We start from the raw sequence: 19951 nt of genomic DNA, 5'->3' as shown, positions 1-19951 counted from the left end.
AATGCTTGAAAGTAATTTCATCCAGATTTTTGATTTTTTTTTTTTGACATTTACTCAGCCGTAACACGCTGATAATTATGACAAAACTTCACCTAAATGTCAAACTGTAGGAAGATGATGACATTTTACATTCCAAAGGTGAACCTGATATTACATCCCGCAGAAACACTCCTCCGGCCCTATTCAGTGTCAGTTCCTTTACGTTTTAGGAGCAACACAACCCAGATGCAGTAATTCTCGTACATATCTTGAATCTGGCGTTCCAATTTTATTTTTGTCAGAGTCTTAAAGTGCACAAAAATGATCCGAAACTGACATTGTGAGTGTTCATCCTCTATGATAGCATATTAGATGCAAGTTTCACAGCACTCTCTACCCTTCCTTGTTATTTGTGGGTGCCATCCAACCCTCAAGCTTTAAGGTGGAGTCAAACAAGTCTTTCATCATATGCAAACAGGAATCTTCCTGTCTGATCAGTGCTCGAGATCCTGCAGAATGGCTGCTAAAAAAAGAAAATCAAGAAATAAATAAAAAAAAAACCCACTTTAGATCATCCTCTCCTCCATTTCTTGACAGCAGCAGAATGCACACCTTTGTGCTGATACTACGTTCCTAAGTGAGACAGACATTGTGAAGTTATTAATGCAGCCCCCAGAAAGATGGGCGTCATCGTGGTACAACAGGTTTTAGAGGCATTGTATGTGAGATAGAATAAGAATCTGACAGCCATTTTTGACAAATAACAAGGATGTGAGGGAGGGGATGCGAATCGGGGCGAGGCGATGGACAATACCGGCTCCTGACAGGGGTCCTGCCGCTCAAAAGACCAATGACAAGACAAGCCAACGGGTTCAATGACAATCAGACAGCAGCGGTTTGATAGCCATTCCTATACACAAACATTTGAATAGAAAAGAAAAAGAAACCCAGAGGTGAAATAGTTTCCTCTTTGTAACTTGAGGGAACGCCATAGATATCGTGGCCACAACTTAAGGAGGGTGGGCCAGTGAGTTACAAAGGTATGAAATCTGTATGTTGCGGCCACGAGTCACAAAGGCGTGGGCACTACAGCTATCATTTTCAGGACGTGGACATAAGATCCGTATCCAGTTGTGACTTCAAGTTAACGAATATGTGGGCGCAAAGCTGAGAGACGCAAAAAGAGAGACAAACACGGCAAGTTCAAACAAATAGGAACTCTCTCACTTCTGGGGCATCATACTTTTCCTATCCACAGGAAGGGCTTTACTGCAGGGGGAGCTGTCCAGCCCTCCAGGCAAACAGACATTTGTTAACAAGATTTAAGAGAGATCATTTCAGTAATGCATTTTTTAAAAAACATAGATGTTTTCCTTCTCAAATTAATTTGTCATTTGATTATATATATATATATATGTATTATCTCTACTCGAAAAAAAGATGTTCCCCTAAACTCATAACATTACATTTGCTGGAGACGAAGCCCAGACGTCTGTATGCTGTCACAATTTCCTTTCCAAACTGCCTTCATTTAAACTCTGCATGGTTCTCCTCCGAGAGCTTTTACAGGTTGGAGGTGAAAGAGGCAGACAGACTGATAGACAGAAAGTACATTTGTCCCAATCAGGGAAGAACGTGGGATCAGAGATCAGCCACTTCAAACAGAGAGGAGGACACACAGACGCCTGTCTGTCTGTCTGTCTGTCTGTCTGTCTGTCTGCTGGAGAGGCAGCTGGCAAGCTGAGAAACACACGAGGGGGGTCACAAGACAGAACTGAAGCAAATTTAACGCAGTGTCAGCTTGACAAATACTGATAAATAATGAGTCTTTAAGCTGTCAACAGTCTCACTGTTTGGGACGTGTACTGCATCCCAGTCTGCTGTTTAAGAGGATCCAAACCTTAGATGCACCATCTTAAGAAGAGCAGCAGAATGATGCTTAAAAGCCTTTAGACCTGCGGTGTCAAAGCCAATCTCACCAGGGCTTAGATGTGCTTTTTTATCCACCATTGATCTCTCACCCAAGGTGCCCTCCATGAGTTCCAGCTGCTTACTGGTTTCAATTTTACCAGTGTGATGATCAATTGATTTGACGATCCAGAGAGCACACAGAGTGCGTACTTCTCTAAGGACACACGACCTTTTGAATCTGAAATTTTCGTCAAAGAAAGTGCGGATCAGATCCGGCACTCGAGAGGGAGCCCCTGAGCTCGATGTGACATCGGATCATGTGGTGTTGTTACTCATCTATGTTCACACTTAAATTATCTTCTAATACCTCATTAAGGGACCTGGGATCTTACCAATTTGCATTTTGACAACAATTTGCTCACTTCTGGCCCATGGCCCATGATTATGTTTCAGTTTTGGTCTCCCAAGGGAAGAACTTAATGACATCCCCTCCCGGTCGATAAGTTCAAACAACGTCATAAGTCTTTATTAGAATGCAAAATCATAATGTTGAGACGGTAAGGGGGGCCACTTATTCCAGGCTTAGTCTTTGAAAACTCCTGGTGTGAGTCCAGAGAATTCTTTAGGTCAGACAATAATGCCTGAAGTAGTTCTCGAATATACAGCTGAATAAAAAGCAAAAACAAGAAAGTGATATTTTTACCACCTTGGTGGAGGTAATAAAGCATCGATTTCTGAAGACATCCCAGATGTGTGAAGGGACAATGAACCACAACCAAGAACATTAAGGCTATTAGCTAGTGAAAGTTTTATTTTCCACCATTTTACTTAGAAAAGATGTCTTACAATCTAACCTGAGAACAGTGAGGCCGCTACTGAGATAAAAGGAACCTTTTTCTTCCTTTTGCCATTTCAGAAAAAAAAAGAAAAAAGTAAACAAGAAACATGAGGGGGGAATAAAGAATTAGCCATGAATGACCTTTCAATTGTGAACATCCATTTTCCAAGGCATTATTCATGTCTTCACATTCTCTGTTCTCCTCTCAGTGAGGTGTAGGGAGAAAAAAAAAAATCTACAGCAAAACATCTATCAGAGCTCAGAGCCTCGTTTGATAGATCAGACACTTGCACTATGCATATCAGGGTTGGATCTAACAGTCGTAGCAGAACAGCACTTTCAAAGCACAAGCTGTTAACTTACAGAGTCTGAGATATTAAAATGTGATAGTCTGCCTGATTTTGCCAGGGGTCTGACTGTTGGTTTTGCTTTGCTGGATCCTGAGTTGTTGACACAGGGAGAGGCAATCGTGCTCTAATAAGCAGCTTTGAAGCGTGATGTCTTTCTCGCACTTTAACTCTCATCGCCCAGAGCGGAACAAAAATACACCATGTATACTCGTTCACAAAAATCATCAACAATGTTAATATTGGCTTTTGCTGTTTGTACAACCAATTACAGTTTACTTATTGTTCGCCTGAGTGGGTGGAGACATGCGAGATTATTTGCAAGTTTCTCACTTTCCCGTCTTTCATGGAGAACGAGTGCTCAACTAAGAAGTGCAACACAGAATTTCTGTGTACTCCATCTTATCCATAGTGAGCAGAGAGTCTTTGAGGACTGCTCTCCAGGGTGCCTCCCCTCCTTGTGCGTAGAGCTCAATTTGAAGTGTTGCAATACCAAAATAGAGCAAACAGCTTGAAATCAAACGTGGGGATTATTTGTGTACATAAGACACCGGTAAATCACACATGAACAAAAATGATGGCAAAAAAAAACCAACAAAAAAACAACAAAAAAACCAAGTAGTTTGGCAAAAGTTTGAATTTGCACAGCATTCCTCTTCAGTCCACAATCATGAGCACCGGGTTTGTCAATCGTCTTAAAGGAACACACCGACTTTTAGGGAAATTCACTTATTTGTCATCCTCACCAGAGCCACGCAAAAAGCTAGATCCCCTTCTCTCTTCTGTGTGTGCTTTAGGGAACCAAGACCCACAGAAACTAACTGACCAGCAGTTAGCTTAGCGCAATGAATGGAAGTGGATGGGCAGGGTTAGCGTACCTCTTGCCTGCACAGCTTTCAAAACCTGTAGTTTCTCCTTCTGCTACAGTTCAGAAGTTATGATCTTCATCCCCTCTTACAAAGTCGGCCATGATTAGTGGTATGACAGGGGTATGCTAATGCTTCCCTCCCCTGATTATTCATTGTGCTACGCTAACTCAGCAATCAAGTGCCTACACACAGAAGGACCTCCATCTTCTTGCCCGACTCTGGGGAGGGCAGACAATAAGCCTATCTACCCCAAAAGGTTGGGATATTCCTTTAACCCTCCACACTTGTACATTTCACCTTGTAATTGACCGGGTGAACAGTTACAAGTGCTTTTGTTGACTTTTTTCAGTTATTTTCCTGGTTAAGCAAATGCCCAACAATTCAAGTATTTTTCTTTCCAAATCAAACTTAAAGATTGCACACACTTCATAGCAATAATCGTAACAAAAGGACAGCATAAGGTTAATGAGTTATTGATCATTTACTCCTGTAGATAAACTGCTCTCTAACATTCTGTAACATCTGGATTAAAAGACGCGATGCCATATTTCAATAAATCCAGCCACAAAAACAGGCAGCATAGCTCCTCGTTTGTCTTTGGATCCAGGTAAGCTATGTGTGTGTGTGTGTGTCACATTATTTCTGACTCTTGAATCAGAATGTTTTGCACACTTTGATGTTTTTGTCACTTAAAATTCAAAACTGTTTCTCTGGGGTGCACAAGATTCAATGTAACGGCTCTCTCCATCAAGGTTTCTGTGAGCAAGCAGACTAATAAATTAAAGCAGCTAAAAACAACATTAATACAAACTCAAAAGCATGAACTAAATTAATAATCGGAGGGGAAGTAGGCTGACGGAACGGAACAAAATTAAATGACAAACAGTCCATGAGAGAGGCTACATCAATACAAAACAAGGGAGGAGTTCAGCAGAGGTTTTCTTTCATAGCTCGTGCTTGTAAAGCACTCTGACGGCGTTGAGTAGGCATCTTTTCTTGAAGCACATTTCTACTTGGTTGTATTGGGTGGTTATCTCAATAGGATAGGAACAGTCAAGTACTGCCGAAATAGGCCAGTGAAGGGTCCACAACCTGGGAACCCAGAGAAGGATGCATTCACTAAAAACAAAGTGATTCTTCACAAGTCCGTTTTCTTTTCCTCCATAATCGCGCCTTTGTTTCCATGGTGTCGGTTCAGTGTCTGAGTTGCATTGCTGCTCCCTGTTAGTGTCGTCCCTCCGTCACTGCGGCGGGGTCTCTCCGACCATCTCGATGCCGTGCTGCTGCAGCTGTGCTCGCAGCAAGGCGTTCTCATTCTTCAGTTCCTCGATCTTAACGAGAACAAAAGCATCCCATTATCAACAAATGTGACGACTAAGTATAGCCGGGAGTTTACAGGGCAAACTTTTTCATTTGAAGGCTGAGTGCTGACTGTATGAAACAAGCACACCAAGTTGTGCAATCCCTGGGATTGAAGAGCACCGTACGAAGCCCTTTCAAAGGCACCCCCGTCCACAACCAACTGGATTGTCGAATCTTGAGGTATGTCATTTCTGCTACATTTCCCTCGGGTGAATCTCAAATTCACTCCCTCTGAGGGACCGAGGGACGGATATTGAGCTTTGAGTATAAGAATAAGAATATATTGCAGAGTGCCTTGCAGGCCTGGGATTCAATGGAGCAACATGGCAGCCTCAGAGCTGCCAGATTTCACAATACTTTGAGTACATTACGCCGTTAGTTCTCACACAGCTGCTGTACATCTTATTCCCACAGTCTCTCAAAGCACTGATTTCAGGTAACTGAACTCCTTGATCCTCTTTGTCAGGCAGTGATGATCAGCTATACATGCTGAGATCTCTGAGGGTTTGTTTTGGAGAAACAAAGATCCATATGGAGATATGTGGATTTCATGCCTCTGAGACTTCAGTGAGGAGGAGCGCAGTGCATTCTGAACCTTATCTCTTTGATGCCATCGTATTATTCAAGACCTGGAAACTTCACTTCCATAAAAACACCTCAAGTGTTGGCCGGATAGAGCAGAGGTTGATTCATACCTGCTGCCTGCACAACTCATTGTCGACCTGTATCCTCTCCACTTCCTTCAGACTCTCCTGCAGCCGCTGGTTGCTTTGCCTTAGCTCACGGATGTAGTCGCATGCTTTGGACAGGATGCCTCCTTTGCTCTGGAGGGAAAGAGGTGCAGTTGAATTTCGAGCGTATAAAATGAGAAGGTTAACAGCAGTGCAGAGTCAAGTCAAGGACAGCTCACCGCTCCAGTCTTGGTGCTGTCCATACTGCAGTCCGGGATGATTTTGGAGAGGGTCACGATCCAGTTGTTGATTTTATCTCTCCGCCGCCTTTCCACTAATGAATGGAGCAGCAACAGGTCATAAGACATCCTGTATATACTGTGATTGTTTGATGTTGCCATTTCAAGCGTCAGTTCCATATACCGCCCGACTTTGACAGCTCAACAGCAGCCTCTAGTGGCCCATTTACAAACCTGTGTGGCTGTCTATCAAATGTGCTGTGTGATTTTCTTTAGGCTCCACATACACCATTGTGTTGCACTGTCTAACAAATCAAAAGCCGCAATCATAGCTAATTACCCACCTTCATTATGTTGCGCTCTTCTCCTTTCATCTCTTGGCGTTCGAGGTCCATCCAATTTCCTTTAGACAGACAAGAAATAAAACTGTTTTCACACGCGACAATATCTCCCATCTCTAACAACCACACAATCAGACACAAATCCAAACTGAGCCCCCTGAATTCACCTAATCTCATGCCTATTAAAGAGTACTCTTCTCTGTTACCCTTGAAGTCATGCCTTTTGTAGCCACAGCCCTCGCCTCTGCTGATGTGCTATTCAAAGAGGAACCTGAAACTGTGCGGTGCCTTTGGTAGGAATGACAAATGCGTAGCCATATATGCAGTCCTGACACCTCTGATGGCCTAGAGCTTGGATGCTTTGACTAGAATATCAAGATCCATGCAACCTTCTACTTTCCCTGGCTTCCCAGGTGTGGCCCAGAGGGAGCTCACAGTTTTATTATGCTGTAAAATTACAACAGTGCAGAAAACCAGATGCTGTCTATTGGAGTCTGAGCGTACAGCTAATGAGACAACTGTCTCTTGTCTGTGTGTCTTCCCTAAGGTATTCGGTTAATTAAGTCCCTTAGACATGGCAGGGGGACGTATTCAACCATCCACTAAAGCATGAACAGGCCAGTTACAGACTCGCATTGCATATAAATATCATGGGTGGCCTGTATTTCACCCATGTTTCTGACTCACAGACGAAATAAAATAAAAGATCAGCTCCGCAATCATCCAGTTTAAATGCAATATAAAGCTGCTGGCTACAAAAAAATATATCTTTCTTTGTGAAACAAAATTTTAGTGTCAGAGACAAAGCAACAGAATTTAATGTCGCAAATGTTTAGTGGGTCATGTCCGATTACTCGTTTTATGAGGTGAAATATAATTTCATTCTTGTTCACGGTCTGTCCCTCTATAACGCATCTTTATTCTACAGCACTCAATTTGTGACCCATCAACACAACTGCTGACATCTTCGTTTTGAGATAGTCAGCCAAGCCAAACCGCAGTCTCTCTTGTATCTCAACACATCTTAATGGGATTTCAACTCTATAATGGATTCAGCAGTACTCTTTAGGCTGAGTGTAAGAAGTAAATGTGCCCGCTTTGAGGGACATATTTAAACTCACTTATTTCTTTTTTTTTTTCTTTCCATAATTTATAGAAGCACACATTATTCAAGTTAGTTTTGGAGAGAAATCCAGAAAATTAGCTGAGCGCTACCCCCATAGTTAAAGTGATTTATCTGTAAAATTTAAGGCATGGACATAAAGAGGGAGTAGTCCTATACATCACTGCAAGAGATGTGATTTGTCATTTCCACCCTTCAAGATATTCCAGAGCCGAGCAGTGAACAACAGCTCCATTAACATGGGCAGCAATAATCCGACTGGTGTCCTGGTTACACACAGGATAATATTACATCTGAGGTGTTTTGAGGAGTTTTTCTGACTATTACATTTACATTCCTGTTTACAGAGGAGAGCCTGGCCAAGGACCGGAGACACCGGTCCACAAGACATCCCTACATTCGAGTTTCCTCCCTGAAACTGACCTGAACCTACTGTTTCTATCATGTTGCAGCTGTTACATCTCAACTGTGCTCAGAGCAGAGTTTGGAACACTTGCCAGAAGCTGGATCATGCAGTGTAAATGGCGCTTATTTCCACCTTCCTTGGGTTCACGAGGCAGCTTCTTACTCACAGGTTTTTTTTCTCAGTCAGGTTAATATCAGAATTTACCATCCATGTAAAATGGCCCATGAGTCAAATTCATCCATACTGGAAAATTTGCTTTGAGCTAAACAGAGCTGCTGCTTCTCTCAATGAATGTGGAACCTTGGGAGACTAGCAGTGTATAATATTGCCTTGCATTTCAAATATTCCTGTTATACTGACAGAGTATGAACCCTTTATCAGAACATCAATCACCGTCTAAATAACACTTAACTTGCTCAGAACTAGTCTAAATGGAAACACAGACACAAGTAAAACAATACACAAGTTGAATATGTTACTAAAATAAATGTATGAGGCAAACCATTTGTTTCCAGATGGAGTACAATGACCTAATTTCTAAGTCCTAATGGAAAAATATGCTTGCCACAAGCAAAACTAAAAACAATGGATCGGGGTCAGCGCTGAAGAAATGCTACATCTGAGTCTCACACATCAAGAACAAGGAGAATCACCGGGGATTTGTGGGAAGGGAGGAGTGGAGAGAAAGGCAGAGGTTTGTGTGCTGCCTTTTTCTCTCCTTGTGATCTAATTTGATTAGTTCATTTGCTGCTGCAAAAAAAAAAAAAAAGGAATGTGGGAAAATGTGGAAGCCGTCCTCACCAGTTTAAACCTTCATGTTGCAGCACCTCGTTTTCATCTCTGCGAACGGCAGATAGGGTTGGAAGATTTCATTCATTTTACTCACATGATAATGTCACTCAAATTTATCTCATGCTGTTGTCACACATATACATATATACATATATGTATATATAAACAGAAATTCACCAAGAAGGAAATAAATACAAAAACATATTGCAGATAGGCATTCTGAGAGGAGAAAAAAAAACAATTCATCTAATATACAGCAATAGAAACATACAGTGCAACAAAGCTTGGTCTTTAATCTTAAGCGGGAAGCAGCCTGCTGAACGCTGTGACCATTGAGAAACAGAAAAAAATAGCAGAGCTGCTTTTTTATTTATGTCAGGCCTGGATTTCTCCATAACGCTGCCCACAACCGCCAAGTACCTCAGAGATCTTTAGACACACGGATGCAATCTAGTCGTCAAATCCCACATACGAACTAAAGGCCGTATGTTAAAATGCAGATGCAGTTAATAATGCGGTTTCTCTCCTGTAAAACGATAGCATTATGATGAGGGACAAGGGAAATCCCAAGAACCCTTCTTTGGGTCAAAAAACGCTGGATATTGCAGCTCTGGGTTAAAGATTACAATGCAGCCGGTTTCACGAGTTAAAAGTTAAGTGTAGAGTTGGTGGAAAGAGGAGGAATATTCACTGAGCTCAGTGGTAACTTAATTTGGTAATGGGTCATGTGCTCATTTCGGATAACCACACAAGCAAATGACTGTGCTTCAGCTAACAAGAAAATATCTGTGCGATTTGACATTTAAAAAAAAAAAAAAAGAAAAAAAAAAAGCCTCCCTCAGCAATATGGCTATTTGTTAATGTGTTTCTGGCACAAACGTCTACTCTGAATCCAAAATAAAGCATGTCAGAATTCATTTTCAGACAAATGCCCTTCGTGGGCCACAACCAGGATGGTGTCATGCAATTAAAAAGATAAGTCTGTTTGTCTTTGCTCAGCTGAGCCTTGCTGATTAGCTTAATAGCAGCAATCACCAGCATGTGGCTAACAGTTGGAGAGAATGGGAGATGGATCCCTTTTGATGTGCGATTATAATGATGCATGTGGTGAGTTTTGGAGATAAACAGCACAAGAAAATATTGGAAGAGAAAGAGAGAATGAGCAAACCAAGATTTGCTGGGGGGGGGGTGGGGGGAAGACCCTTGAGACAAGCACTGCAAGATGTAGTAGCCAGAAACACAAGTCTGAAGAGGTAGTACTACGGTAACTACGGTAGTACTTCATGTTGTATACATTGAGACCTGTGGTAGCTGAGATTAGGTTACAATTTGTTTTCTAGTTGTACTCTACAATCGTTTAACACCCATCATACGAGACAAAGATCCATCAAAAAAAAGAAGAAAACAGAATCTCAAGATTCTCCACTTTCTGTTTTCTTTCTGCTCATTAACACCGTACATATCGAGAAGTCTGGTTTGAGCTTGTGCAGATGTGTTTGGGAGCGAGTTCAGTAGTTTCTGACTTCCCACCTGCGAATGGTTCGAACACAGAATACTGACAAAGTGATCTGCCTGAATTTAACACAACCGATATTCAACTTCAACGGTGACATTCAGGAGCACGTCTGTCTCAGGTGAAACCGACATGGAGAGTAACAATAGTGATCGACAGGTCAGTCAGTGTTGTGTTTATAACAGACATGGCTTTGACTCAAACTGCACCATCAATAACTTCGATACTTACGCAGGATAGGACTGTGTGCGCGGGGCGATCGTTCGTGGCGTGCCTGCCTGAATGACATCAGGAGGGGTCATCATCACATAAAACTGACCTGTGGGAGGCATGCGGGTCATTAGTCACGAGGTAAGCTTTTCACATAAATCACATATAGCTCACTAGCTCCGCCCCTCTTGTCCATGCACACCCATAAACAGGCTAAACAGTGCCTGACAGCAGGACACATAAACACTTCAATCTAAAAGGACATCAGATCTTAAAACTGGTGAGAATAATCACTTCCTTTAAATAAAAAACAGCTGTTTTAAATAATAATGATGATTACCATGGAAAAAAATCAAAATGATGACATTTCATAATGAGCCACAGAAAGATCTCATCTCTCTCTAGGAAACTGCCGCCCGGTTGGGCTTCATTGCCAGAGCCGCATGCACCATCCCTGACCTCATAGGAGAAGGCAGCTTGAAAAGCACTCTCCATCCAAACCCTGGAGTCTGCTCCCCAGCTGGAGTGTCATGCTGCCTTAAACAGCCCCAGACTAACACAAGTGACAGTCAGGAGCCATGGCCAGCTCTTACTTTGAGCCAACAGAAGCTAATGGCCTCTTTCCTCTTCTGTGGCACCACTTGGAAGTCAGGCACATCAAGAAAAAAAAAATGGCAGGAGAGTGCAGATGTTGCTCTTGTGTCGTACCACATCTTACAATTTGATGATCGGACTCAACATGCTGCAAACTCTTAACACTGACAATACCTCCCATCAGGTATGCAGGCTGGTCTCTGTGTTCATTTGCAAAGATGCTCAAAGTGAGGTCATTTAGGAAAGGGTTGTGTGAGGAAACTCTTCAGTGTAGCTCTATTAAACCTGCAAGCACCCACCTGCACTCACGGGTGGCCCAGCAAAATGGCTGCATATCAGAGTGGTGGAGGGTTTGATAGCCTGCATAGGTTATATCATCTAGCACTATTAGCTCTAACGGCGTAAGCTATATTTGTGTGCTTTATTCTCTGCGGAGTCAGGCTGTACGGTTGCTGTTTATTGAGACAGCTTTTCTGAACATCCACAACTAGAAGAGTCTTTCTATTACAGGGAATAGCTGAAATACAACAGCAGGTCAGATTAGGGTTAGGGTTTCAATTTCAGCAGTAGAACTGGTTCAATCTGTTACAAGCCCCGGCCACCCTCATCGAAAGCAGAAGCTTCAGCCAATGATATACTGACTGCCCTCTTCTGGATCACCACCATAAAACCACAAGGACAGTGAGGACAGCCAGACAACAACATATGGCTGTGAAGAGGAAGAGAAGCAGCGTGGGAGGACATGTGACTTGAAGAAAATGGTAACTATGTCCTTCTGGCCTGTGATAACATGGGATTTGACATGTGTCACGTGGGAGGAGGAAACCCATTGTTCCAAATTTTCTTTAGTCAAATGTTTCAGGCAGATACTGTGTAGAAGCAGGTAATTCTGATATTACACTCTGCTCTCTTATTTTTGCACGAGTACACTTATCTGCATCACAGACAACCACGGCTAAATTAGCCCTGTCGTAAGCTTCAGTTCAAATTAAGTACGAGAGCTGGCTCACCTCCTGCTTGTGTGAATGTGGGGTCCGTGGCGGCCTGCACAGACACAGTGCCGTCACTCACCGCGGTTGCGGGGAAGTAGGCGAAGCGAGTCTCCCCTCCCACTGCCTCTCCTGCTGGGCTTCCTCCATTACTGAAAGGGTTTTGGATCACAGCCTGTGACAGATAAGAGGGAGACAAAGGAGAGCTTGGGCAAGTAGCAATGGAGCAGTCACAGCAGGTAAAAGCACACCTCAGTCTCTGTCAGACTCAATACTGGTATCCCCCAAGACCCCCAAGCAAGGGACTGTGCAGTTTGACAGCCACGATAACGAGGAGAAAGAAGCAGCAGCAATGATCTTGTTAGCAGAGATTACAGCGAGGTCTATAAAGCTATCAGTGTACGACAAACGAAATCATTTGCTGTGTTCTGGTAAGGAATACTGCATGTTTTTATTAAATCCGAGACCATTTGAATTTGGCTGTGACCGCAGCTGAAACATGAGGACTTTCCATTGTCACGGGGCCAACAAAAATAGAATCAGGGAGGATGTAAATTAATTTAAGAGTTGAAAGAAAAACCTACAAACATGACAATAAATGGCAAAAATGAAACTGACATACAGCTCTTATTAAGCCTCTTCAACAGTATACACACACACACACACACACACACATCACGGCAAGTTAGAAGCACTCCTAAATAAAACTTTTCTTATGATGTGAACTGATGAGTCTATAAACTGGTGTGAGTTCACGGATGAAAAACAATACAACAAGCTTTGTGCTACATTACAGAAAAATACAAAACCGCTACAGTCAGCCTTCAAAATATTAGTTGAGTTCCTCCGGGAGTGAGACGCTTCTTCATGACACTGCTAAACGCGGTATGACTGACTGATTCTGAAACAGTCACGCCAATCAGCACACAGTTTGAATATGTTGTTAATTTATTTCAACAAGGTATCAAACCTCGTGTTTAATACCTCTATTCATGCAGCGTTGCAGTTACTCCATGTCCATCACCAATCTTTTCTGTTTCCTCATCATACATGACACCAGCGTACAGACCTGTGTCCTCCAGTGGGAAAATGTCTGAGTCGTGACGGAGACTCCGTGATTTTCACTTGCGGAGGTTTTTTTTTTGTTTTTTTTTCCTGCAACTAAATGACCAATTAAATCTCAGCCCACTCAAAATTTTCTCACGGAGAGTTTCGCGCTGTATGTAAAGCAGGGCTGACAACCTCAACCTCAATTTTCTCACGCAGTGACAAATGTGACCAACTGATGTGATTGCAGCGCTAAGTGCTGGTACCAACGGTGCAGAGACAACACAGAGCAGCAGCACTTCTCCTCCCCACTGAATTGAGAGTTACTTTGAATTTGTGTCTCTGTCGCTCTGAAACTCTCATGATTCCCAAAGAGAGGCGTTTTGGTCACTGCGACGATTCTAATTTCTGAATATAATTGTACATCAATAATGAATCCAATAATGTAACACTTTACATACATTTTATTTTACACCGTACAGGTGATAAAGTGGAGAAACACATATCTAAATATCAGCGTTTCTCAATCGCTCCACCAGGGCCCATAGGTGAGCCATAAGCACCCCGAGAGGGCCGTTAATTGCGTTCAAGTTGAAGTTTGCTTTTTGCAGAGATGTTAATCTAAAAATGTAATGGGAAATATTTGTTGAAATGATACAAAGTTTATGAAAATTTTCAAATGACTAGAACTACAAAAATCCATCTTCAAACATCCTCAATTTGAGACTCTCAACTAGGGAAGCTAACGGCTAACGTTGGGCTGTGACGTGGCGAATAATGCAAAAGCTCCTAAGAAGCACACCCATGAAACTACAAGGATCCTGGTTGTTTTTATCTTGTTACTGCTTTGTAAGGCTGACAAGGAAAGGAAACGACCACATCCAGTTTTAAACCAATATACAACATTACCCAGTACAAGTATGTACGTCATTCTAAGGCCAACTCAACATGATCACGTTTGACTGACAGGAAGCACTTAGAGACGATCTACTGAAACAGAGAAAAACGACAACATTTTCCTGCAGTTCGTCTGTAATTAGGAGCAATATTATCCACAGCCTCTAACCAGTTCCAGTCCAACCTGAGCGCCACATCAAACAAAAACCTTCTGTGTATTTACATTCATGTGAAAACAGCCAGTCTGGAATAATCTCCTTTTCATACTTCTCTAAAACATCACACAGCATCTCTCACGCAGCGCTTTTGACAGCGTTGACTTTAGACTAAGCGTCAATCACACTAGAAAGTACAGGCGGATGTATCAGCGCCTGAGCAGCAGACGTGTTGTGTCTCTGTGTGTCACACAGACCTTTGTCCGTGTCTTTATTGACATTTTAGTTGAGGTATCTTTTTATTTTTCCAGACAGAGTAGACAGTTTCCATGTAGTAACCGTGCAAAACAATACAGTGGGGAAAAAACTGCAGCAACTCCACGTACAAAATGCAAGTCATCTGCTTCTCCACTGTTGATTTCAATCAGCGTCATGGAGTGGGCAGCCTCACCTCGTTCACTTGTTTTAATTATACTTGTTAGCACGATAAATACGAGGATAATTTCATGATTTCTGTTCGAAGTAATTAATAGCTAGAATCTTTGCGCCACAGCTGAGGCATCAGTCACTCTTTAAATCAACAACACAAGCTGCCAAAGGTTCAATATGATCAATGTGCAAGACAGATATTTTCACACCTGAGCTACAGCTTGAGGAGCTCCAGTGAAGGCGGCTGTAGAGACGACACTTACTGCTCCTCCCCCGTCATCTCGTCCCTCGATGTTCTGGTCGGTCACCTGAACTACTCGGTACGTCACCTGGAGGTTGAAGAGAGAGAAAAGAGCAAATGGGAGAAAAGCACCAACAGATTCTCCGTGTCTGCATAAATCCCAACCTTACCTGACTTGTAGATTTGTTGATCATATCTGAAGCTTTAGTCAGCCGAGCCTGAACTAGAAGTACCACATTGATCCAGCGATCCAACCCAATATGATTAGGCTTCAGAATGCGCCTGATTCAATTTTGAAAACAAGTCAAGAAAATGAGCTTGTTTGTTCCAAGAATCCGTATTTGTATCACAGCATCATGTGACTCTCCTCCTGACTGACATGTGACAGCGGCCTCGTGCCAATCCCAGACCGGACCGAAAATCACATGATTGCTCACACTCTCCCTGTTTATGCCAAATGAGCCACATGGCTCACTGATTTAAGTCCATCCAATGCAAATCATCCAAATAAACCAACTCGAATGTCACGCCACTTTTCCAGATTAATTTCTCTGTATCACCATCCCGCCATCCGATACTGACCCCCGCTAGAGTGACTACTACATTAATGACAGGTGGGGAGACACATTTGACACAGTCCATCATGGGACTTGAAAAAGAAAACCACAGCCATACCTTCAGGACGTGACTGAAATATGGGGGGGGGGGGGGAGCATCCACACAAATCATTACCATAACAATAAAAATCTGTTTACAAAGGAAGGCGTGATCATGAGAGGAACTTGTTTTTTTTTCTCCATTTTGAGGCAACAGCACTGACACTTAACAAAACATGACAAAGCCTCAAAGTGTCCTCTAAATAATCAATATACAGGTGGTGTGAAATTGCTGTTTACTCGCACTAACAATATCGCCACACATCACATTGCACGATGAATGAGACCAAATCCTTGCTTCTATATCTTACAATTCGTAATGCAGAGCTCTGTCGGATGCTACGTTAGTCCTCTGCACAAACACCTTGGACATTTATGTATCCTGACATCTTAAGTAATTCTGAATTGAAAGTTTTCTCCTGAACAGATGCTTTCTTGCTTTAAAACTCTATTTTTATTTATTTACCTTTTCTTTACCAGAAAGTCACACCGAGATCAAAAATCTCTTCTACGAGAGCGAGAGATGTGGCAGAGGCAGCAGCCGCGCAAAAATCACAACACATTAAAACAACGTATACATGATTCACAGTGACAAGAGAAGAACAGCTATTCAAGCATTCAGTGGCCTACAGAAAAGCAGCTATGACTCACTCACCATATTCTTTCTGATGCCCTACAACACATAAAAGGATGTGAAAGGGTTTCATTTACCTTTTTCTGTAAATTATTCCATACCAGGGATGCATAGTACGTCATGGTGCCGCACGATTAATAACATCGAAATTATCTCAGCTTGTGCAACCACCACCATTTGATTTTGTACTTTGTTTGCGTGTTACTTGAGAAATCAAGACTCAGAATCAGTCAAATTGTGTGACTTTTTCCTCAATAATCAAACAAGTAGACTCATGATACTATTTGTTTATTATATCGCAATCACAATTATAATGGCAATTTGACTTTTCCCATCAAACGGTGCCACATTGGTATGAACATGTTTTCCTCAGGTCTGTCAAAAATGGGGGATGTAAAAAGAACAGAAAAGAGTGCAGAGGCAAGCTGGAATTTACAAAAATAGCATTGCGAATATACCGAGGATTCATAAGGAATACAACAAGGAGGCGTACCTACACCATTCGAAGTCGATGTTAAAATTGGCAAGGAACAACAACAATCCCATAAAATGTTACTAATCCATCCGTACCTGCCCACCCTCCGTGCGGAACTGGTACTGTATGTTGTGATCACCGAATGCTGCAGCCTGCTGAACACTGGCGATTGTGACAGCCGCCTGCTCCTCTCCTGTTCCGTCTCAAGGGCAAAAAAAGAGAGACAGACAGAGACAGAAATAACGTTACATGAGGAGGAAAAGAGAAGAAAACTGAGACACAGCCAGAGTTCAAAATGTGCTGCTGAGTCGTGGAGGTGAACACGGGAAAAATACAGAGTATCAGCCAGTGTGATTGTTTTGGTCTTTGTTTAGACATTTTCATTTCTTCGTTTGTCTTTCTGGGGGAGTCAGTACAGTAAATATGTAGATTAATTTCGTATTCAGTGGGGGAGTTGGTTCTTGACCTTAACCTACCAGCGAACGCTTGTGCGATTCAATTCAATTTAATTTTCATACATCACTCCAGAGCCTCTACTAGTCAATTCATATTTGATGCATTTTGTTTAACGTTACCGTCAGATGCCTGGACCTCTTCCTCTTGCTTTTCTTGGCTGCAAATCAGAGACAAAAACAGCAGATTGATAAATTTATGTTGCGCACTCGGCTAACGTTCACTAAGATTCTGGGGGGGGGGGGGGCAAGAACAATTGATGATGCAAAACAAACATTATTCTTTATGGAAAGTTGTTCAAACATACAAATCATTCTGCAACTCGCTGGCAACATAAAGTATATGCTCCTGTCCTCGGATTATCTACTTGCAACATAGTTGTAGTTTTGTTTTAATAGCTATTTTACGCTAACTTTGCTAGCATGGTTGTGATGGTTCAAACAGCTGGAAACGCCCACTAGAACACGAATATGCAGCTGGGTGATTTACGAAGTCGTCCACCTCTCTTGCTAACTTATCTACGATCTTTCCCCTGATTTGTTTTGGACACCAAATTTAAACTCAGGCCCATTGTTAGCTTTGTAATCCAGCCGTCCGAATAGCATGCTCTTGCTAGCTTGTCTCGGTTAGCTACTTTTTTCCCCGTCTCGATTACCTTGCGCTATCCAGACTCTGTTCGAGCATATCCATCAGGGTTACAATAAAAAGTGATATTCGGTGCCACAGACGGAGATGGAAGTGCTGATCACGGGAACAAACACTCGGGTCATGTGAGAGAGACAGCCCAGGACACGTGAGGTAGAGCTCGGCGGTTGAGTTAAAATGGAGGCCGCTGGTGCCGCTGGGTGATTAGATCCTCCCGAGCTCTGCTACAACTTCAACACTTGTACCATTTCCTCCTGCGTCCCTTACGCTTTGAAACACAACAAATCAGGTTATTTCATGTCCGTGACAAAAACTATGAAAGCAGACAACTGAAACTATTTCAGAGAGGAGATGATAAAGGTTATATGGAGGCTGTATACTTAAGCGTTTCAAATATTTTGTCCACCCTATGTATATCAATGAGGATAGAAAGAAAATTAGAAACACCTCTCAATTAAATTAAGCCGCCCAAAGTACAGACTCCTTAATCACCATAAAATTAAATAAACACTTCAAGTCTTAATCAAATCAAGTTGGTTGTGTGATGTCAGGCAAGTAAATGAGACATTATTGTGTATTTTTATCACACTCAGGCAGCAGCAGCATCCTCCTTTCAGCTTGAAACTTAACACACATCAAGGAGACTATGGTGAGGAGATGCTGACACCACTGAAAGTCTGACAGTCTTGTGGGTGTTGACAGTGGATTCAAAAGCAAATCACCCAAGTTTAGAATTATAAAGAATTTATCCATGGAGCAAGACAAAACTAAGCCTAGATCAGGGATTGGTGGTTAGACCGCTAAATAGAAAGGTAAACGCTTTTGAAGCCATAAAAAAATGTATGTTCTGTTTGCTAAAAGAGAAGTGTTTTTTTGTTTTTGTTTTTTACAGATGATTTAAATTTCACCATGAAGATGGAAGGGAATCTGAATGGCATCGTCTGGGCTGTGGAGTTGTGCGGTACCAAAAAGCTTGTCTGGACTGCGAGAGACAAACTTGAGTGGACGACAGTGTAGATAGCTGCACATCAGTGTAGCTGAAGAACAAAAACTCCACATACTGAGATTGATGCAAAAAAATAGTCTGTTTAATAAACACACAAGTGCTCACAGTGCAGAAAACTAATGGATGAATTAATATTATCACTGCCATGGATATCGCTCACTGCTGCAGATCACCTAAGGAAACATGAATGCAATTACTTTCTGGAGGCTGAAACATCCACGTGTCGGTGTACCTAACGCTGCACAGTATGTAATGAAAATGGTGTGGCACTTAGAATACAGGGGTACATGTTTAGTTTAGGCTGTATGTTGTAGGATGAAGATAAATGTAACAGCAAGCTTTGGGTTTTCAAGACATAACACATGAACGTCATATATATACATATATATGTACATATACATATATGGCAGCACAAGAGACATAGTGGCCAAGGTCTACCACACCAAATCAGATTCTAGGTGCAGGCTGTGAGTGTAACGCTGCTCCTGAGACAGTCCAACACATAGCAGCGGGGTGTGAGATGAGATGCTAGCCCCCAAAAGTGTACAGGGCGAGGCACAACCAAGTGGCAGGGATGGTGTACAGAAACATGTGTACCCAGTATGGACTAGAAGTACCCAGATCACAATGGAACATACCACCAAAAGTGGTTGAGAACAACAGGGCTAAAGGGCTGTGAGACTTCAGCCTCCAGACTGACAATCAGCTACTGGTGAACCAGCCGTATACAGTAGTGGTGGACAAAAAGCAGAAGATAGATGAGGCAACACCAGCTGATGCCAACATCAGGAAGAAGAAGAAACAAAAGAAGTACCATGGTTGAAAAGAAAAGCTAGAACCGATGTTGAAGGTCAAGGCTGACATGGTACCCATGGTAGTAGGAGCGCTCCAGGTGGTGACCCTCAAACCTGGAGAGTGGCTCCAGCAGATTCCAGGAACAACACCTGAAACCTCAGTCCAGAAGACCACAGTCCTTGGAACAGCTAAAATACAGCAAAGAACCCTCAAGCTCCCAGGCCTCTGGTAGAGGACCCGAGTTAGAGGATGACACAGAACCACCCTACAAGGGTGAGAGGGAGATTTGTTTTTTTTTAATTTGTTCAAACGCTAATCAGTCAATGGTGATCAT

General features: G+C 42.4%; 1 protein-coding gene across 5 annotated transcripts; it reads right to left on the bottom strand.

The window, feature by feature from the left end:
• Positions 1–2658: 2658 nt before the first annotated feature.
• On the bottom strand, positions 2659–18181 carry usf2l (upstream transcription factor 2, c-fos interacting-like). 5 transcript variants are annotated; one of them, XM_086217964.1, is made up of 11 exons: positions 17827–18181; positions 17294–17331; positions 16814–16920; positions 14976–15041; positions 12206–12359; positions 10623–10710; positions 8888–8926; positions 6561–6619; positions 6217–6311; positions 6002–6130; positions 2659–5275 (listed from the first exon to the last, which is right to left on the bottom strand). In XM_086217964.1, the coding sequence occupies exons 1-11, from the start codon at positions 17859–17861 to the stop codon at positions 5186–5188; spliced, it is 900 nt and encodes a 299-aa protein (XP_086074090.1). In that variant the 5' UTR covers positions 17862–18181; the 3' UTR covers positions 2659–5185. The 5 variants fall into 5 exon arrangements, with proteins under 5 accessions (XP_086074090.1, XP_086074088.1, XP_086074087.1 ...); XM_086217962.1 differs by having other exon boundaries at positions 14922–15041; positions 16814–16911; positions 17827–18180; XM_086217961.1 differs by having other exon boundaries at positions 2660–5275; positions 14922–15041; positions 17827–18176.
• Positions 18182–19951: the final 1770 nt, after the last annotated feature.

The sequence above is a fragment of the Aulostomus chinensis genome, chromosome 11, assembly GCF_037954235.1.
Source record: "Aulostomus chinensis isolate RoL2024-O1b breed Wild chromosome 11, RoL_Achi_v1.0, whole genome shotgun sequence".
NCBI lineage: Eukaryota > Metazoa > Chordata > Actinopteri > Syngnathiformes > Aulostomidae > Aulostomus > Aulostomus chinensis.
The sequence above is the reverse complement of the archived record's forward strand: the minus strand, read 5'-3'. Positions and strand labels throughout refer to the sequence as shown.

Excerpts from the sequence above, each read along its gene's own strand:
- usf2l (XM_086217961.1), bottom strand. The coding sequence starts at position 17,861 with ATGGATATGCTCGAACAGAGTCTGGATAGCGCAAG. Across the intron at positions 6,131-6,216 it reads ACAGCACCAAGACTGGAGCG|AGCAAAGGAGGCATCCTGTC; the intron begins GTGAGCTGTCCT and ends CTTTCCCTCCAG. Across the intron at positions 5,276-6,001 it reads ATGAGTTGTGCAGGCAGCAG|ATCGAGGAACTGAAGAATGA; the intron begins GTATGAATCAAC and ends GTTCTCGTTAAG.